This window comes from Salmo salar, chromosome ssa12, assembly GCF_905237065.1.
Source record: "Salmo salar chromosome ssa12, Ssal_v3.1, whole genome shotgun sequence".
NCBI lineage: Eukaryota > Metazoa > Chordata > Actinopteri > Salmoniformes > Salmonidae > Salmo > Salmo salar.
In genome coordinates, this window is record NC_059453.1 from 90244639 (window position 1) to 90262912 (window position 18274).

Consider the following 18274-nt stretch of genomic DNA (forward strand, 5'->3'; position numbering starts at 1 on the left):
GAGACAGTGTAATGTACTGTAAGGGCCCCTGTGGAGAGTCAGGGGGTCAGAGAAGGGGGACAGTTTATAAAGGTGCACTTTGTTGCTCTTCCTTTCTCTCTCTCTCTCTCTCTCTCTCTGTCTCTCTCTCTCTCTCTCTCTCTCTCTCTCTCTCTCTCTCTCTCTCTCTCTCTCTCTCTGTCTCTCTCTCTCTCTCTCTCTCTCTCTCTCTCTCTCTCTCTCTGTCTCTCTCTCTCTCTCTCTCCATCATATATCGTTGTATCTGGACAGTGGGCCATGATGACTGAAATCGGAACTTTCAGAAATCTGAGGATCTCTGCTCATCACTGTCTGGTGAGATGTCCTTCTTCCTGTTATAGGAATCAGGGAGGATATAGAAGTCTTATTCCTGTCCGGCATTGCATCACACTGCTCAGCCTGCACTCCACTCTCTCCTCTCATCATGAACCTGCTAGTAGTCCGTCTGTGCTATGCGCTTTTGGAGCTCTTGGCAGTCAGTTGTAAGTATAACATTTTCCTCCTAGTTCATGTGGTGAATACTTCATTATCATTTATTCAGGTTTTTATGTGACCCAGAGTGCGGAGATATGCTGATGATTTGTGTGTTTATATATGAATTGCTTTCAATAATATGCACGATAAAACAATGCATGTTTAGCATTGTGTTGTATTGCTTGTCTTTGCATGCTGACTGCCTCCTAAAGTAGAAACCTGTTTACTCAGCAGTACACATAATGCTCAGGGTCTAGACATATGTTGTAACTTGTTATAAAGGTATTATATTGGTGTCACGATCCTTTGATGTTGAATAGAACAGAATTTAGATTAGATTTTCTGTTGACAACAGAATTTATAATCTGTCCTACTGGGATGAACTCACAGGCCAGGTTTCTTGAACACAGATTAAGCCTTGTTCTGGACTAAAAAACATGCCCAAAGGAGATTCTCTATTTAGCATGCCTTGTTGTCCAGAACTAGGTAGAAACCGAGCTATACAGTATTACCAACAGTAACAATGACAGTGATTTTTCCTCTCTCTTCTATCCTGACCACAGGAAAGTGAGTGTAGTTGAGTGTTGCATAACCCTGTGAAGGCAAGCTCTCTCTGGTGTTACACAGCCCTGTGAAGACAAGCTCTCTCTGGTGTTACACAGCCCTGTGAAGGCAAGCTCTCTCTGGTGTTACACAGCCCTGTGAAGGCAAGCACTCTCTGGTGTTACACAGCCCTGTGAAGGCAAGCTCTCTCTGGTGTTACACAGCCCTGTGAAGACAAGCTCTCTCTGGTGTTACACAGCCCTGTGAAGGCAAGCTCTCTCTGGTGTTACACAGCCCTGTGAAGACAAGCTCTCTCTGGTGTTACACAGCCCTGTGAAGGCAAGCTCTCTCTGGTGTTACACAGCCCTGTGAAGGCAAGCACTCTCTGGTGTTACACAGCCCTGTGAAGGCAAGCTCTCTCTGGTGTTACACAGCCCTGTGAAGACAAGCACTCTCTGGTGTTACACAGCCCTGTGAAGGCAAGCTCTCTCTGGTGTTACACAGCCCTGTGAAGACAAGCTCTCTCTGGTGTTACACAGCCCTGTGAAGGCAAGCTCTCTCTGGTGTTACACAGCCCTGTGAAGACAAGCTCTCTCTGGTGTTACACAGCCCTGTGAAGGCAAGCACTCTCTGGTGTTACACAGCCCTGTGAAGGCAAGCTCTCTCTGGTGTTACACAGCCCTGTGAAGGCAAGCTCTCTCTGGTGTTACACAGCCCTGTGAAGGCAAGCTCTCTCTGGTGTTACACAGCCCTGTGAAGGCAAGCTCTCTCTGGTGTTACACAGCCCTGTGAAGGCAAGCTCTCTCTGGTGTTACACAGCCCTGTGAAGGCAAGCTCTCTCTGGTGTTACACAGCCCTGTGAAGGCAAGCTCTCTCTGGTGTTACACAGCCCTGTGAGATCGAAGAGAGAGGAAACACTATGAGGATGGATGTGTCTCAAACAGCACCATATTCCCTATATAGTGCACTACTTTCGACCAAGGCCCATAGGGCCCATAGGGATCTGGTCAAAAGTAGTGCATTATGTAGGGAATAGGATACCATTTGGGATGCATCCTAGAGGAGACACTAGAGGACACAGGTAGAAGGTCAGGTCAGATAGGGAATCCTTTATTCGGCTCTGGAGTCGGAGGTCACAGAACGAGCAACGTTAATGGCTGCTAGCTGAGCCTGGTGAGTTCACTGGACATGAAAAGGAGAAGTACTTAGCCCTTTGTGTTCTTTACGTCCTTTTTTTGTCCTAAAATGTTTGTGATTTATTGCCCTGTTTAAGATTAACCAGTAGAAAAACATTTACAGCACTGGTCGATTTTTGTGCCGAAACCAAGGAACCAACACTGATTCAAAGTTTATTGGTCATTTGTAATGAATACTTCGGAATTTAAATGATGATTAATTCAAATTAATCATGTTTTTGTATCGGGACTTTTTTATCTAGAGGGTGAAAGGAGCCTCTATTCTGTAATTCTCAGCAGAGTGAGTTAGTTTTGCCTCTATTCCCTACTGGGTCTAAGAGGGGTGAAAGGAGCCTCTATTCCCTACTGGGTCTAAGAGGGGTGAAAGGAGCCTCTATTCCCTACTGGGTCTAAGAGGGGTGAAAGGAGCCTCTATTCCCTACTGGGTCTAAGAGGGGTGAAAGGAGCCTCTATTCCCTACTGGGTCTAAGAGGGGTGAAAGGAGCCTCTATTCCCTACTGGGTCTAAGAGGGGTGAAAGATCCAATGTTATGGGAATAGTATTATTCCACCTTCTGCATGTTATGTACTGTATTATATTGTACACTATTTCTAGACCTTTCCAGGTTTTTTTTTTCTGGATTTTTCCAACAGGTTTCCACCTGTCTGTCCTACAACACTATAATCAGGTTTCCACCTGTCTGTCCTACAACACTATAATCAGGTTTCTACCTGTCTGTCCTACAACACTATAATCAGGTTTCCACCTGTCTGTCCTACAACACTATAATCAGGTTTCTACCTGTCTGTTCTACAACACTATAATCAGGTTTCTACCTGTCTGTCCTACAACACTATAATCAGGTTTCTACCTGTCTGTCCTACAACACTATAATCAGGTTTCTACCTGTCTGTCCTACAACACTATAATCAGGTTTCTACCTGTCTGTCCTACAACACTATAATCAGGTTTCTACCTGTCTGTCCTACAACACTATAATCAGGTTTCTACCTGTCTGTTCTACAACACTATAATCAGGTTTCTACCTGTCTGTTCTACAACACTATAATCAGGTTTCTACCTGTCTGTTCTACAACACTATAATCAGGTTTCTACCTGTCTGTCCTACAACACTATAATCAGGTTTCTACCTGTCTGTCCTACAACACTATAATCAGGTTTCCACCTGTCTGTTCTACAACACTATAATCAGGTTTCTACCTGTCTGTTCTACAACACTATAATCAGGTTTCTACCTGTCTGTCCTACAACACTATAATCAGGTTTCCACCTGTCTGTTCTACAACACTATAATCAGGTTTCTACCTGTCTGTTCTACAACTCTATAATCAGGTTTCTACCTGTCTGTCCTACAACACTATAATCAGGTTTCTACCTGTCTGTCCTACAACACTATAATCAGGTTTCTACCTGTCTGTCCTACAACACTATAATCAGGTTTCTACCTGTCTGTCCTACAACACTATAATCAGGTTTCTACCTGTCTGTTCTACAACACTATAATCAGGTTTCTACCTGTCTGTTCTACAACACAATAATCAGGTTTCTACCTGTCTGTTCTACAACACTATAATCAGGTTTCTACCTGTCTGTCCTACAACACTATAATCAGGTTTCTACCTGTCTGTTCTACAACACTATAATCAGGTTTCTACCTGTCTGTTCTACAACACTATAATCAGGTTTCTACCTGTCTGTTCTACAACACTATAATCAGGTTTCTACCTGTCTGTTCTACAACACTATAATCAGGTTTCTACCTGTCTGTCCTACAACACTATAATCAGGTTTCTACCTGTCTGTTCTACAACACTATAATCAGGTTTCTACCTGTCTGTCCTACAACACTATAATCAGGTTTCTACCTGTCTGTTCTACAACACTATAATCAGGTTTCTACCTGTCTGTCCTACAACACTATAATCAGGTTTCTACCTGTCTGTTCTACAACACTATAATCAGGTTTCTACCTGTCTGTCCTACAACACTATAATCAGGTTTCTACCTGTCTGTTCTACAACACTATAATCAGGTTTCTACCTGTCTGTTCTACAACACTATAATCAGGTTTCTACCTGTCTGTTCTACAACACAATAATCAGGTTTCTACCTGTCTGTCCTACAACACTATAATCAGGTTTCTACCTGTCTGTCCTACAACACTATAATCAGGTTTCTACCTGTCTGTTCTACAACACAATAATCAGGTTTCTACCTGTCTGTCCTACAACACTATAATCAGGTTTCTACCTGTCTGCCCTACAACACTATAATCAGGTTTCTACCTGTCTGTTCTACAACACTATAATCAGGTTTCTACCTGTCTGTTCTATAACACTATAATCAGGTTTCTACCTGTCTGTCCTACAACACTATAATCAGGTTTCTACCTGTCTGTTCTACAACACTATAATCAGGTTTCTACCTGTCTGTTCTACAACACTATAATCAGGTTTCTACCTGTCTGTCCTACAACACTATAATCAGGTTTCTACCTGTCTGTCCTACAACACTATAATCAGGTTTCTACCTGTCTGTTCTATAACACTATAATCAGGTTTCTACCTGTCTGTTCTACAACACTATAATCAGGTTTCTACCTGTCTGTTCTACAACACTATAATCAGGTTTCTACCTGTCTGTTCTACAACACTATAATCAGGTTTCTACCTGTCTGTCCTACAACACTATAATCAGGTTTCTACCTGTCTGTCCTACAACACTATAATCAGGTTTCTACCTGTCTGTCCTACAACACTATAATCAGGTTTCTACCTGTCTGTTCTACAACACAATAATCAGGTTTCTACCTGTCTGTTCTACAACACTATAATCAGGTTTCTACCTGTCTGTCCTACAACACTATAATCAGGTTTCTACCTGTCTGTTCTACAACACTATAATCAGGTTTCTACCTGTCTGTTCTACAACACTATAATCAGGTTTCTACCTGTCTGTTCTACAACACTATAATCAGGTTTCTACCTGTCTGTTCTACAACACTATAATCAGGTTTCTACCTGTCTGTCCTACAACACTATAATCAGGTTTCTACCTGTCTGTTCTACAACACTATAATCAGGTTTCTACCTGTCTGTCCTACAACACTATAATCAGGTTTCTACCTGTCTGTTCTACAACACTATAATCAGGTTTCTACCTGTCTGTCCTACAACACTATAATCAGGTTTCTACCTGTCTGTTCTACAACACTATAATCAGGTTTCTACCTGTCTGTCCTACAACACTATAATCAGGTTTCTACCTGTCTGTTCTACAACACTATAATCAGGTTTCTACCTGTCTGTTCTACAACACTATAATCAGGTTTCTACCTGTCTGTTCTACAACACAATAATCAGGTTTCTACCTGTCTGTCCTACAACACTATAATCAGGTTTCTACCTGTCTGTCCTACAACACTATAATCAGGTTTCTACCTGTCTGTTCTACAACACAATAATCAGGTTTCTACCTGTCTTTTCTACAACACTATAATCAGGTTTCTACCTGTCTGTCCTACAACACTATAATCAGGTTTCTACCTGTCTGTTCTACAACACTATAATCAGGTTTCTACCTGTCTGTCCTACAACACTATAATCAGGTTTCTACCTGTCTGCCCTACAACACTATAATCAGGTTTCTACCTGTCTGTTCTACAACACTATAATCAGGTTTCTACCTGTCTGTTCTATAACACTATAATCAGGTTTCTACCTGTCTGTCCTACAACACTATAATCAGGTTTCTACCTGTCTGTTCTACAACACTATAATCAGGTTTCTACCTGTCTGTTCTACAACACTATAATCAGGTTTCTACCTGTCTGTCCTACAACACTATAATCAGGTTTCTACCTGTCTGTCCTACAACACTATAATCAGGTTTCTACCTGTCTGTTCTATAACACTATAATCAGGTTTCTACCTGTCTGTTCTACAACACTATAATCAGGTTTCTACCTGTCTGTTCTACAACACTATAATCAGGTTTCTACCTGTCTGTTCTACAACACTATAATCAGGTTTCTACCTGTCTGTCCTACAACACTATAATCAGGTTTCTACCTGTCTGTCCTACAACACTATAATCAGGTTTCTACCTGTCTGTCCTACAACACTATAATCAGGTTTCTACCTGTCTGTTCTACAACACTATAATCAGGTTTCTACCTGTCTGTTCTACAACACTATAATCAGGTTTCTACCTGTCTGTCCTACAACACTATAATCAGGTTTCTACCTGTCTGTTCTACAACACTATAATCAGGTTTCTACCTGTCTGTCCTACAACACTATAATCAGGTTTCTACCTGTCTGTCCTACAACACTATAATCAGGTTTCTACCTGTCTGTCCTACAACACTATAATCAGGTTTCTACCTGTCTGTTCTACAACACTATAATCAGGTTTCTACCTGTCTGTTCTACAACACTATAATCAGGTTTCTACCTGTCTGTCCTACAACACTATAATCAGGTTTCTACCTGTCTGTTCTACAACACTATAATCAGGTTTCTACCTGTCTGTTCTACAACACTATAATCAGGTTTCTACCTGTCTGTTCTACAACACAATAATCAGGTTTCTACCTGTCTGTCCTACAACACTATAATCAGGTTTCTACCTGTCTGTTCTACAACACTATAATCAGGTTTCTACCTGTCTGTTCTATAACACTATAATCAGGTTTCTACCTGTCTGTCCTACAACACTATAATCAGGTTTCTACCTGTCTGTCCTACAACACTATAATCAGGTTTCTACCTGTCTGTCCTACAACACTATAATCAGGTTTCTACCTGTCTGTTCTACAACACTATAATCAGGTTTCTACCTGTCTGTCCTACAACACTATAATCAGGTTTCTACCTGTCTGTTCTACAACACTATAATCAGGTTTCTACCTGTCTGTCCTACAACACTATAATCAGGTTTCTACCTGTCTGTCCTACAACACTATAATCAGGTTTCTACCTGTCTGTTCTACAACACAATAATCAGGTTTCTACCTGTCTGTCCTACAACACTATAATCAGGTTTCTACCTGTCTGTCCTACAACACTATAATCAGGTTTCTACCTGTCTGTTCTACAACACTATAATCAGGTTTCTACCTGTCTGTCCTACAACACTATAATCAGGTTTCTACCTGTCTGTTCTACAACACTATAATCAGGTTTCTACCTGTCTGTTCTACAACACTATAATCAGGTTTCTACCTGTCTGTCCTACAACACTATAATCAGGTTTCTACCTGTCTGTTCTACAACACTATAATCAGGTTTCTACCTGTCTGTTCTATAACACTATAATCAGGTTTCTACCTGTCATACAATATAATGTAACTGTTTCTGTTTCCATGGTTCAGGATCTGACTCAATATGAGGAAGGTGTTCTTAATATGTTGTATATTATAACGCATCCCAGACGGTGTAATACGATACATGTTGTTTCCATGTCTTCCTGCAGGTCAGGAGATCATACAGGGTCGTATAGTTGGAGGTTACGCTCCAGCCCCCAATTCCATCAAATACATTGTATCCTTACAGACCACCAAGGGACAGCACTTCTGTGGCGGATCGCTAGTGCACAAGTACTGGGTGCTTACAGCCGCTCACTGTAACATAGGGTGAGTCAGTCAATATACTGCTTTATAACACTGAGGAGAAGTTAGCATGACTCCCAAACACTGTATCCATAGGACTCACTGAGGCTGTTTTTCTTGCTTGAAAAAGTCAAGCAGAACAAAAAAAACACAATAATTATATATAACTGTGTATTACTGGCCACCCATTCCAAAAAAAAGGTCTCTCTCACATGTTAAAAACTTTTTAAAAAACACGTCACACTCATGAAAATGTATATAAAAAATACTAGAATTTCATATGATTTGTTTCACACATGTCCAATAACCACGTTTTAATATTTTTTATTTTTATGTTTTCACATTTACCTGTGATTATTTTTTAATGTTTTCACATTTACCTGTGATTATTTTTTAATGTTTTCACATTTACCTGTGATTATTTTTTAATGTTTTCACATTTACCTGTGATTATTTTTTCATGTTTTCACATTTACCTGTGATTATTTTTTAATGTTTTCACATTTACCTGTGATTATTTTTTTAATGTTTTCACATTTACCTGTGATTATTTTCATGTGTTGTTGTTGTGAGAATCAGACATGAGCTCTGATTGTCGGTTGTTAGCAGCCTCAGTGAGTCCTGGGACTGGGAGGTCAGACAGACAGTGAGGACGATAAGAGAGACTGTGGGCTCAGCTCAGCAGGGCAACCTTGGCATGTTTGTCATCGCAGCGTTACACGACAAGGTGTCAACGTGTCAGACGTTGTAAGTTCAGAAAGGATAACAGTCACATTGTTCCTGTTTCACACAGAGAAGCATTGTACCCACTCATACACCCACTTCAGTGCAGTCAGCGCAAAGGAAACTTTTGGGACGTTGAATCAGATTGAATCAGTCTTTTGAATCAGTCTTTTCCTTTATTAGTTTTTGCATAAAGAAGAAGGGGAAATGTATTTTAAATAACGTTAGTCCGTGTTTGCCAAGTTGAACACAGCTCAAATTGCACTCCACCTTCTAAGGACAGAGCAGATGGCAATACTCCGATAATGTAAACAATGCATTTGAATGTGTCTCTGATGTCTCTCTCGCCTGTCCTCCCAGGACAGAGCAGATGATGATCGTAGCAGGGGACTACTCTCTGAGTATGTTTGAGGGAACGGAGCAGTATTCCAAACCCCACAGAATCATCCCCCATCCTCTGTACAACAAGACCACCAACAATGCTGACATCATGCTCATCAAGGTACAGGATACAACCATAGACAATATACATATTTACCTACCTTTCATATTCATGTTTCTTATAACATCACTGGATACAGCCGTTTTAGGATGTTTGGCCAAGTGATAGGCCTTCTATTAGAGTAACTAGCTGTGTATTACATTTGTAATTACCTTGTAATAACTTAGTAAGTAGATGTATTTCAGTTCAATTCAGTTCAGTTCAATTCAACTCAGTTCAACTCAGCTCAGTCAACTCAGCTCAACTCAATTCAACTCCCCCCTCTATCTCTTTTCTTCCACCCTTTGCAGCTGAGGGTTCCCATGGTGATGGGTAGCTATGTGTCCCTGGCGCCCCTCCCTCGGCAGGGTACGGGGGTTATGGCGGGGCGGGTGTGTCGTGTGTCAGGGTGGGGGTACACCTCTCTGGGAGGGGGTCAGATCCCCTCCACCCTGCGGACTGTCAAGCTGCCCATCGTGTCATCGGCTAGGTGCAACAGCAGCGAGTCGTTCAACGGGAACATCACCTCCAACATGATCTGTGCCGGATACAATGCTGGGGGCAAGGACGCGTGCAAGGTACTGGACCTGATAGATGTAACAGGTTGAGTTTTCCAACACGCCCTATTGGCCTGTCAGTTCCCACTAGCTGTATAGGATAGTTAAGGGTGCGTTCGAGAACCTATTACCTTAATCTATAGTTACACAACACAATCACATTTTAATTCCAAATTTCCTCTCTTCTCATGATAGTTACCTACCATTGGTGGCCTCAGAAAAAGAGACACGTTGTCATGGAAACTGAGTGAGGATTTGGTGTACCTTGTGGTTTCCAGGGAGATTCCGGCGGGCCGCTGGTGTGCGAGGGGCGTGTCTACGGTGTGGTATCATGGGGAAACGGCTGCGGAGATGCCAAGTTTCCGGGCGTTTACACAGCGGTGTCCAAGTTCCGGCGGTGGGTCGACAGAACCATCTATAGCTCCTACACACGCTGTCTGAAGTATTAAAGAGAGGTAGAGGGGGAGGGAGAGAGAGGGGGAGAGAGGGAGAGAGGGGGAGAGAGAGAGGGAGAGAGGGAGAGGGAGAGAGCGGGAGTGAGAGAGCGTGAGAGCGGGAGTGAGAGAGAGGTAAAGGTGGGGAGAGAGAGAGAGAGGGGGAGAGAGAGAGGGGTAGAGAGAGGGAGAGAGAGAGAGGTAGAGAAGGGAGAGAGAGCGAAAGAGGGAGAGAGAGCGGGAGAAAGGGGGAGAGAGCGGGAGAGAGAGGGAGAGAGAGAGATAGAGATGGGGAGAAAGAGAAAGCGAAAGAGGGGGAGGGAGAGAGAGGGGGAGAGAGTGAGAGGGGAGAGGTAGAGAGGTAGAGAGGGGGAGAGAGAGAGGTAGAGAGGGGGAGACAGAGGTAGAGAGGGGGAGACAGAGGTTGAGAGGGGGAGAGAGGTAGAGAGGGGGAGAGAGAGAGAGGTAGAGAGGGAGAGAGAGGTAGAGAGGGGGAGAAAGAGTATAAAATGACAAAACGTTATCCAGTAACAATGATTGACAGAGTGTATAATGGCTATTATAGAAGGTGTTGATGGTATTAAAGACGCTACACAAGTCCTTGTACAATCATAACTACTTAAATGAGGTTGTGATTAAACTACTTGAGAAAGGAGTGCCTGTGTTTCTGTAGATGCCAGCAGTCTCTATTCATGAATAGATGCCACCATTTGGGTTAAACAGCACTTTATGGATTTATAATTTGTAATTATGAATTTACTGACACGTACGTCCTCATCATTTTATACGAATAAATGGCCAGATTTTAAAACACGTTGGATTTTGCTTTACAGTTCTTCATTTCTATCCCTCTGATTGCATTGATGAGTAATAACACATGCAGGGCTGCACTAACTATTATAACACATTAATAATCCACTGATACGCTAATGCTGTGCATTACCCTTAGATAATGTCTCTATACGTTAATACTGTGCATTACCCTTAGATAATGTCTCTATACGTTAATACTGTGCATTACCCTTAGATAATGTTGCTATACGTTAATACTGTGCATTACCCTTAGATAATGTCTCTATACGTTAATACTGTGCATTACCCTTAGATAATGTTGCTATACGTTAATACTGTGCATTACCCTTAGATAATGTCTCTATACGTTAATGCTGTGCATTACCCTTAGATAATGTCTCTATACGTTAATACTGTGCATTACCCTTAGATAATGTCTCTATACAGAAGGCTATAAAACACACGTCAGATACATGTCTCTAACTTCAGGGCTCTCCTTTGACTCCCACGGGTCCTGGGGGACTGGGTGAGACTGGGTGAGACTGGGTGAGACTGGGTGTGACAGGGTGAGACTGGGTGAGACAGGGTAAGACAGGGTGTGACAGGGTGTGACAGGGTGTGACAGGGTGAGACTGGGTGTGACAGGGTGAGAGGGTGTGAGAGGGTGAGACAGGGTGTGACAGGGTGAGACAGGGTGTGACAGGGTGTGACTGTGTGAGACAGGGTGTGACTGTGTGAGACAGGGTGAGACTGGGTGTGACAGGGTGAGACTGGGTGTGACAGGGTGAGACAGGGTGAGACAGGGTGTGACTGTGAGACAGGGTGAGACAGGGTGTGACTGTGTGAGACAGGGTGTGACAGGGTGAGACAGGGTAGGACAGGGTGTGACGGGGTGAGACGGTGTGAGACGGGGTGTGACTGGGTGAGATGGGGTGTGACTGGGTGAGACGGGGTGAGACGGGGTGAGACGGTGTGAGACGGTGTGAGACGGGGTGTGACAGGGTGAGACAGGGTGAGACGGGGTGAGATGGGGTGAGATGGGGTGAGATAGGGTGTGACAGGGTGAGACAGGGTGAGACAGGGTGAGACAGGGTGAGATGGGGTGAGACAGGGTGTGACAGGGTGTGACAGGGTGAGACAGGGTGTGACAGGGTGTGACAGGGTGAGACAGGGTGAGACTGGGTGAGACGGGGTGAGACAGGGTTGGACCAGGAACAGTTGACGGCATATTGAAGTTGGCCCCGCTACCAGACCTGTTGTTTTCATCACCTCTCTCTCACTCCACACCGCCTGTAAAACGAGCAGAGAGACTTACCATAGTGAGCAGTAGTATCTCTTATCCAGAGAGACTTACCGTAGTGAGCAGTAGTATCTCTTATCCAGAGAGACTTACCATAGTGAGCAGTAGTATCTCTCTTATCCAGAGAGACTTACCATAGTGAGCAGTAGTATCTCTTATCCAGAGAGACTTACCGTAGTGAGCAGTAGTATCTCTTATCCAGAGAGACTTACCATAGTGAGCAGTAGTATCTCTCTTATCCAGAGAGACTTACCGTAGTGAGCAGTAGTATCTCTCTTATCCAGAGAGACTTACCGTAGTGAGCAGTAGTATCTCTTATCCAGAGAGACTTACCATAGTGAGCAGTAGTATCTCTTATCCAGAGAGACTTACCGTAGTGAGCAGTAGTATCTCTTATCCAGAGAGACTTACCATAGTGAGCAGTAGTATCTCTCTTATCCAGAGAGACTTACCATAGTGAGCAGTAGTATCTCTTATCCAGAGAGACTTACCGTAGTGAGCAGTAGTATCTCTTATCCAGAGAGACTTACCATAGTGAGCAGTAGTATCTCTCTTATCCAGAGAGACTTACCGTAGTGAGCAGTAGTATCTCTTATCCAGAGAGACTTACCATAGTGAGCAGTAGTATCTCTTATCCAGAGAGACTTACCGTAGTGAGCAGTAGTATCTCTTATCCAGAGAGACTTACCATAGTGAGCAGTAGTATCTCTCTTATCCAGAGAGACTTACCGTAGTGAGCAGTAGTATCTCTCTTATCCAGAGAGACTTACCATAGTGAGCAGTAGTATCTCTCTTATCCAGAGAGACTTACCATAGTGAGCAGTAGTATCTCTTATCCAGAGAGACTTACCATAGTGAGCAGTAGTATCTCTTATCCAGAGAGACTTACCATAGTGAGCAGTAGTATCTCTCTTATCCAGAGAGACTTACCGTAGTGAGCAGTAGTATCTCTTATCCAGAGAGACTTACCATAGTGAGCAGTAGTATCTCTTATCCAGAGAGACTTACCGTAGTGAGCAGTAGTATATCTTATCCAGAGAGACTTACCATAGTGAGCAGTAGTATCTCTTATCCAGAGAGACTTACCATAGTGAGCAGTAGTATCTCTCTTATCCAGAGAGACTTACCATAGTGAGCAGTAGTATCTCTTATCCAGAGAGACTTACCGTAGTGAGCAGTAGTATCTCTCTTATCCAGAGAGACTTATCGTAGTGAGCAGTAGTATCTCTTATCCAGAGAGACTTACCATAGTGAGCAGTAGTATCTCTTATCCAGAGAGACTTACCGTAGTGAGCAGTAGTATCTCTTATCCAGAGAGACTTACCATAGTGAGCAGTAGTATCTCTCTTATCCAGAGAGACTTACCGTAGTGAGCAGTAGTATCTCTCTTATCCAGAGAGACTTACCATAGTGAGCAGTAGTATCTCTCTTATCCAGAGAGACTTACCATAGTGAGCAGTAGTATCTCTTATCAAGAGAGACTTACCATAGTGAGCAGTAGTATCTCTTATCCAGAGAGACTTACCATAGTGAGCAGTAGTATCTCTCTTATCCAGAGAGACTTACCGTAGTGAGCAGTAGTATCTCTTATCCAGAGAGACTTACCATAGTGAGCAGTAGTATCTCTTATCCAGAGAGACTTACCGTAGTGAGCAGTAGTATCTCTTATCCAGAGAGACTTACCATAGTGAGCAGTAGTATCTCTCTTATCCAGAGAGACTTACCGTAGTGAGCAGTAGTATCTCTCTTATCCAGAGAGACTTACCATAGTGAGCAGTAGTATCTCTCTTATCCAGAGAGACTTACCATAGTGAGCAGTAGTATCTCTCTTATCCAGAGAGACTTACCATAGTGAGCAGTAGTATCTCTCTTATCCAGAGAGACTTACCATAGTGAGCAGTAGTATCTCTTATCCAGAGAGACTTACCATAGTGAGCAGTAGAGAGAGACTTACCGTAGTGAGCAGTAGTATATCTCTTATCCAGAGAGACTTACCATAGTGAGCAGTAGTATATCTCTTATCCAGAGAGACTTACCATAGTGAGCAGTAGAGAGAGACTTACCGTAGTGAGCAGTAGTATCGCTCTATGCCCCCCCCCTTCTCTCTTTCCATCCCTGGTGAATGTTTCCTACAGGGATTTGATTGTGTTGTGTGGTTTAGTCTCTGTGGTTTCTGGATAGAGTGGACTCAACCTGCCCCTGTGTGTGTAAATATGGGGATTCAGAACAGTATAATGGGAACAAACTGTACGTGTGTACAAGTCTGTAGGGGCTTTATGTTCCCAGGTTAGTTGAGGTACATGGTTCAGGGTGACAAACAGAACCAGGGCATAAATCTGACTGCCTGTCTGTCTGATCATATAAGAAAACACTGCCATCCTCTGGTGAGGCTTGCTGCTTGTCTACTAGCTGGGTCCATCCATTACAACACGACTGTAACACAAGGCATTAGGCTACACAACACGACAGGAGGAAGAACTATAGATCAATATAGGCCATCACACAGTAGTGGGGAAATACAGTGACAAGGCCTGTACAGGACACCAGCTCAACTTTCGATTTTAAATCAGCCAAAAATCTCAGTAGGCCTACAATTCTCTGGATTAAAAAGACAATGTTGAATTTACATTTCCAAAATGTGAATCATTCTCTTTCTTACTTAGCCTATTTAATACGTCGATGAAAATGCATAAATAATGTATAGCTCAATATTTTGTCTTCCAGGTGACCATATTCACCATTTAGCCTACAGTTAAATCATTTTCCAGGGTCATTGTTTTTCCTAGCCACTGTGCTTCTACACCTGCATTACTTGCTGTTTGGGGTTTCAGGCTGGGTTTCTGTACAGGACACTGAGATATCAGATGATGTAAGAAGGGCTTTATAAATACATGTGATTGAATTTGATTGTGATTCCAGCTAGATCACTGCGTGCGGATGTAACATCAATCCGTCAGTCAGTCAGTCAGTCGGTCCAAACTGGAATCTTCTCCGTTCTGGATCGGCTGTGGTCTGCAGCACCACCTGCTCTGCTCTACCTCTCTCTCTCTCTCTCTCTCTCTCTCTCTCTCTCTCTGCTCTCCCTCCCTCCCTCAGCCCGCGGGATCCGTGTTTTGCATCGCTCCCCAATTTGCATTTATTCCTCAGACTTTCCGTGCGGCGCTCCAGCCGTTCTTCTAGCGAGAGGTCGTACAACGGTGGCAGTATCCACGCGGCCCGCGTTTACAGAACAATACGCACAGTAGAACCCACTGGAACATCTGAATAATGTTGCCGAAGCTTTCCGAAAGTACAAATTGAGCGGTTTTTGGGTGTTTTTTTAAAATCCATTTGGATCAATCGCGTTTGGTTGCGCACCAGACGAGACACGTGCCTTCGAGGTAAACAGACAGCAGGACTGGACAGCCAGATAGTAGCCTTGGTTAACGTTACATTGTTTTTCTCCTGCGTTTTAAGCGTGCATAAGCGGTTATAACGCCACCATAGTGGACGTAGACGTCGAGCGGAGGTTCATTTTGTTTTCGTTTGTGCACCTTGGTTGATAATTGAGACGCAGTTGGACATGTCGGAAGTACTACAAGACAAAATGAGTCATTATGGAAATGAGGATGACGAGGGACACCTTTCCTTCACCTGTCGTCTCCAAGACACCAACAACTTCTTCAGCGGCTCGCAGGGGGGAAAACGCCCGCCCAAACTTGGACAGATAGGCAGAAGCAAACGAGGTACCTATGACCATCAAAGCATTTTCAGTTGTGTTATGGGGATGTCTTCAATGTTCATAATCCGATCATGGGATGGGAAATAATGGTATGGGCGATTTAATGGGAAGTCCAATCTATTCAGCATCTCTCCGTGACGCACACTAGGCTATCGCATTCTATGACTGTATTCTGATGATTATGGTATGGATCAATGGGTTTGAACCATTCTGTTGGCATTGCAACACACGTTTGGATGCGCAGTGCTCGCACTGTTAAATGCCTGTTGTCCTGCTGTTCTACTGAATATTCCAACCAACATGCATGCTGGGATTCTAGAGGATTCTAGAATATTTTCTGGATGTGTCTCTTATTCTTGTGTGTGTGTGTGTGTGTGTGTGTGTGTGTGTGTGTGTGTGTGTGTGTGTGTGTGTGTGTGTCGTGCATGGCCAATTAAATAAACGTAGCACATGTAACACTTCCAAAACATGCTCACACACACACACACACCATCTCGCTCTCTCTACCTCCGTGCAGTGCTGTAGCCTAGTGCATGAGTTCCATGCATTCATATCAATGAAATATTAGATTGTTAGATGTGATAACGTGCCCACCCTCCTCCTCCTCATCTCTTCCATGTTCTCCACAGTTGTCGAGGACGAGAACGGTGTTGACGAGGCGCTAAAAAACGGGACAGAGAAAACACAGACAGAGGCTTAAACACATCAACCCCCGGAAGGACATAGATTCTCATTTTCTATTTGATCCAAAGACACTGTATATAAGCACTTTTACTCCATGTGGCAGCAAGCACTTCCTGTCCCATCTCCTCTCTCTCCCAGTCCTCATGATGATCTCCTGAGACTTATACTGGCAGGATGGGGAAGCAGCCGAGATGGAGACAGACAGAGAGATGAAGACAGAGGTGGAGACAGAGAGAGTGATGGAGACAGACAGAGAGATGAAGACAGAGGTGGAGACAGAGAGAGTGATGGAGACAGACAGAGAGATGAAGACAGAGGTGGAGACAGAGAGAGTGATGGAGACAGACAGAGAGATGAAGACAGAGGTGGAGACAGAGAGAGTGATGGAGACAGACAGAGAGATGAAGACAGAGGTGGAGACAGAGAGAGTGATGGAGACAGACAGAGAGATGAAGACAGAGGTGGAGACAGAGAGAGTGATGGAGACAGACAGAGAGATGAAGACAGAGGTGGAGACAGAGAGAGTGATGGAGACAGACAGAGAGATGAAGACAGAGGTGGAGACAGAGAGATGAAGACAGAGGTGGAGACAGAGAGAGAGACAGAGATGAAGAGAGAGGCGGAGAGAGAGAGACAGAGATGAAGAGAGAGGCAGAGAGAGACGGATGAAGAGAGAGGCGGAGACAGAGAGAGAGACAGATACAGAGACAGAGATAAAGAGAGAGGCAGAGACAGAGATGAAGACAGAGATAAAGAGAGAGGCGGAGACAGAGAGAGAGGCGGAGACAGAGAGAGAGGCGGAGACAGAGAGAGGCGGAGACAGAGATAAAGACAGAGACAGAGATAAAGAGAGAGGCAGAGACAGAGATGAAGACAGAGACAGAGATGAAGAGAGAGATAAAGAGAGAGGCGGAGACAGAGAGAGAGGCGGAGACAGAGAGAGAGGCGGAGACAGAGAGAGGCGGAGACAGAGACAGAGATAAAGACAGAGACAGAGATAAAGACAGAGATAAAGAGAGAGGCAGAGACAGAGATGAAGACAGAGACAGAGATGAAGAGAGAGATAAAGAGAGAGGCGGAGACAGAGAGAGAGGCGGAGACAGAGAGAGGCGGAGACAGAGATAAAGACAGAGATAAAGAGAGAGGCAGAGACAGAGATGAAGACAGAGACAGAGATGAAGAGAGAGACAGAGATGAAGACAGAGATGAAGAGAGAGACAGAGATGAAGAGAGAGACAGAGATGAAGAGAGCGACAGAGATGAAGAGAGAGGCGGAGACAGAGGCCCAGGTGAAATAGGTGAATTCTATCATCCAGGGTTTAGGCCCACAGAACTCTTCTAAAACAGGAATGGCCTAAGAGAGCTACTGGGTGAGCAGCAGGCTTTTGCTCCAGCCCTACACTTTTTTTACACTAGTCAACCATTGGTCGTACAATCAAAACTCCTAAGCAGGCAGCCAACAAATGTAGCCGTGTAGAAAGGGTCTTTCACACACCAGATTCAGCCAATCAAGTTCCTGGGTAGCAGGTGATTAGTAGAATCAGGTGTGTTTACAGTATGTTTGGAGCAGCTAAACCATGTAACCAGGAGAGGATGATGAAGGAGGAAGAGGATGAATCTAAGGTTCCAGCGGTAGAAAGAGACGATGCTTTCGAACCCTCACAGAAATCAGGGAAGGAACAGTATAAAAACAGTATAAATGATCTACTTAACTAAAGCACACATTGTTATATCAATCAA

General features: G+C 43.7%; 2 protein-coding genes across 2 annotated transcripts; both read left to right on the top strand.

Annotated features, from left to right (window-relative positions):
• Positions 1-247: 247 nt before the first annotated feature.
• Positions 248-10107, top strand: LOC106566114 (trypsin). The gene is made up of 5 exons (XM_014133965.2): positions 248-500; positions 7707-7866; positions 8926-9067; positions 9358-9624; positions 9882-10107. Exons 1-5 carry the CDS (start codon positions 443-445, stop codon positions 10050-10052), a joined length of 798 nt encoding a protein of 265 aa, XP_013989440.1. The 5' UTR covers positions 248-442; the 3' UTR covers positions 10053-10107.
• A 5147-nt stretch (positions 10108-15254) lies between these two features.
• camk2n1a (calcium/calmodulin dependent protein kinase II inhibitor 1a) lies at positions 15255-16866 on the top strand. The gene is made up of 2 exons (XM_014133958.2): positions 15255-15854; positions 16480-16866. Exons 1-2 carry the CDS (start codon positions 15692-15694, stop codon positions 16548-16550), a joined length of 234 nt encoding a protein of 77 aa, XP_013989433.1. The 5' UTR covers positions 15255-15691; the 3' UTR covers positions 16551-16866.
• The last annotated feature ends 1408 nt before the right edge of the window (positions 16867-18274 follow it).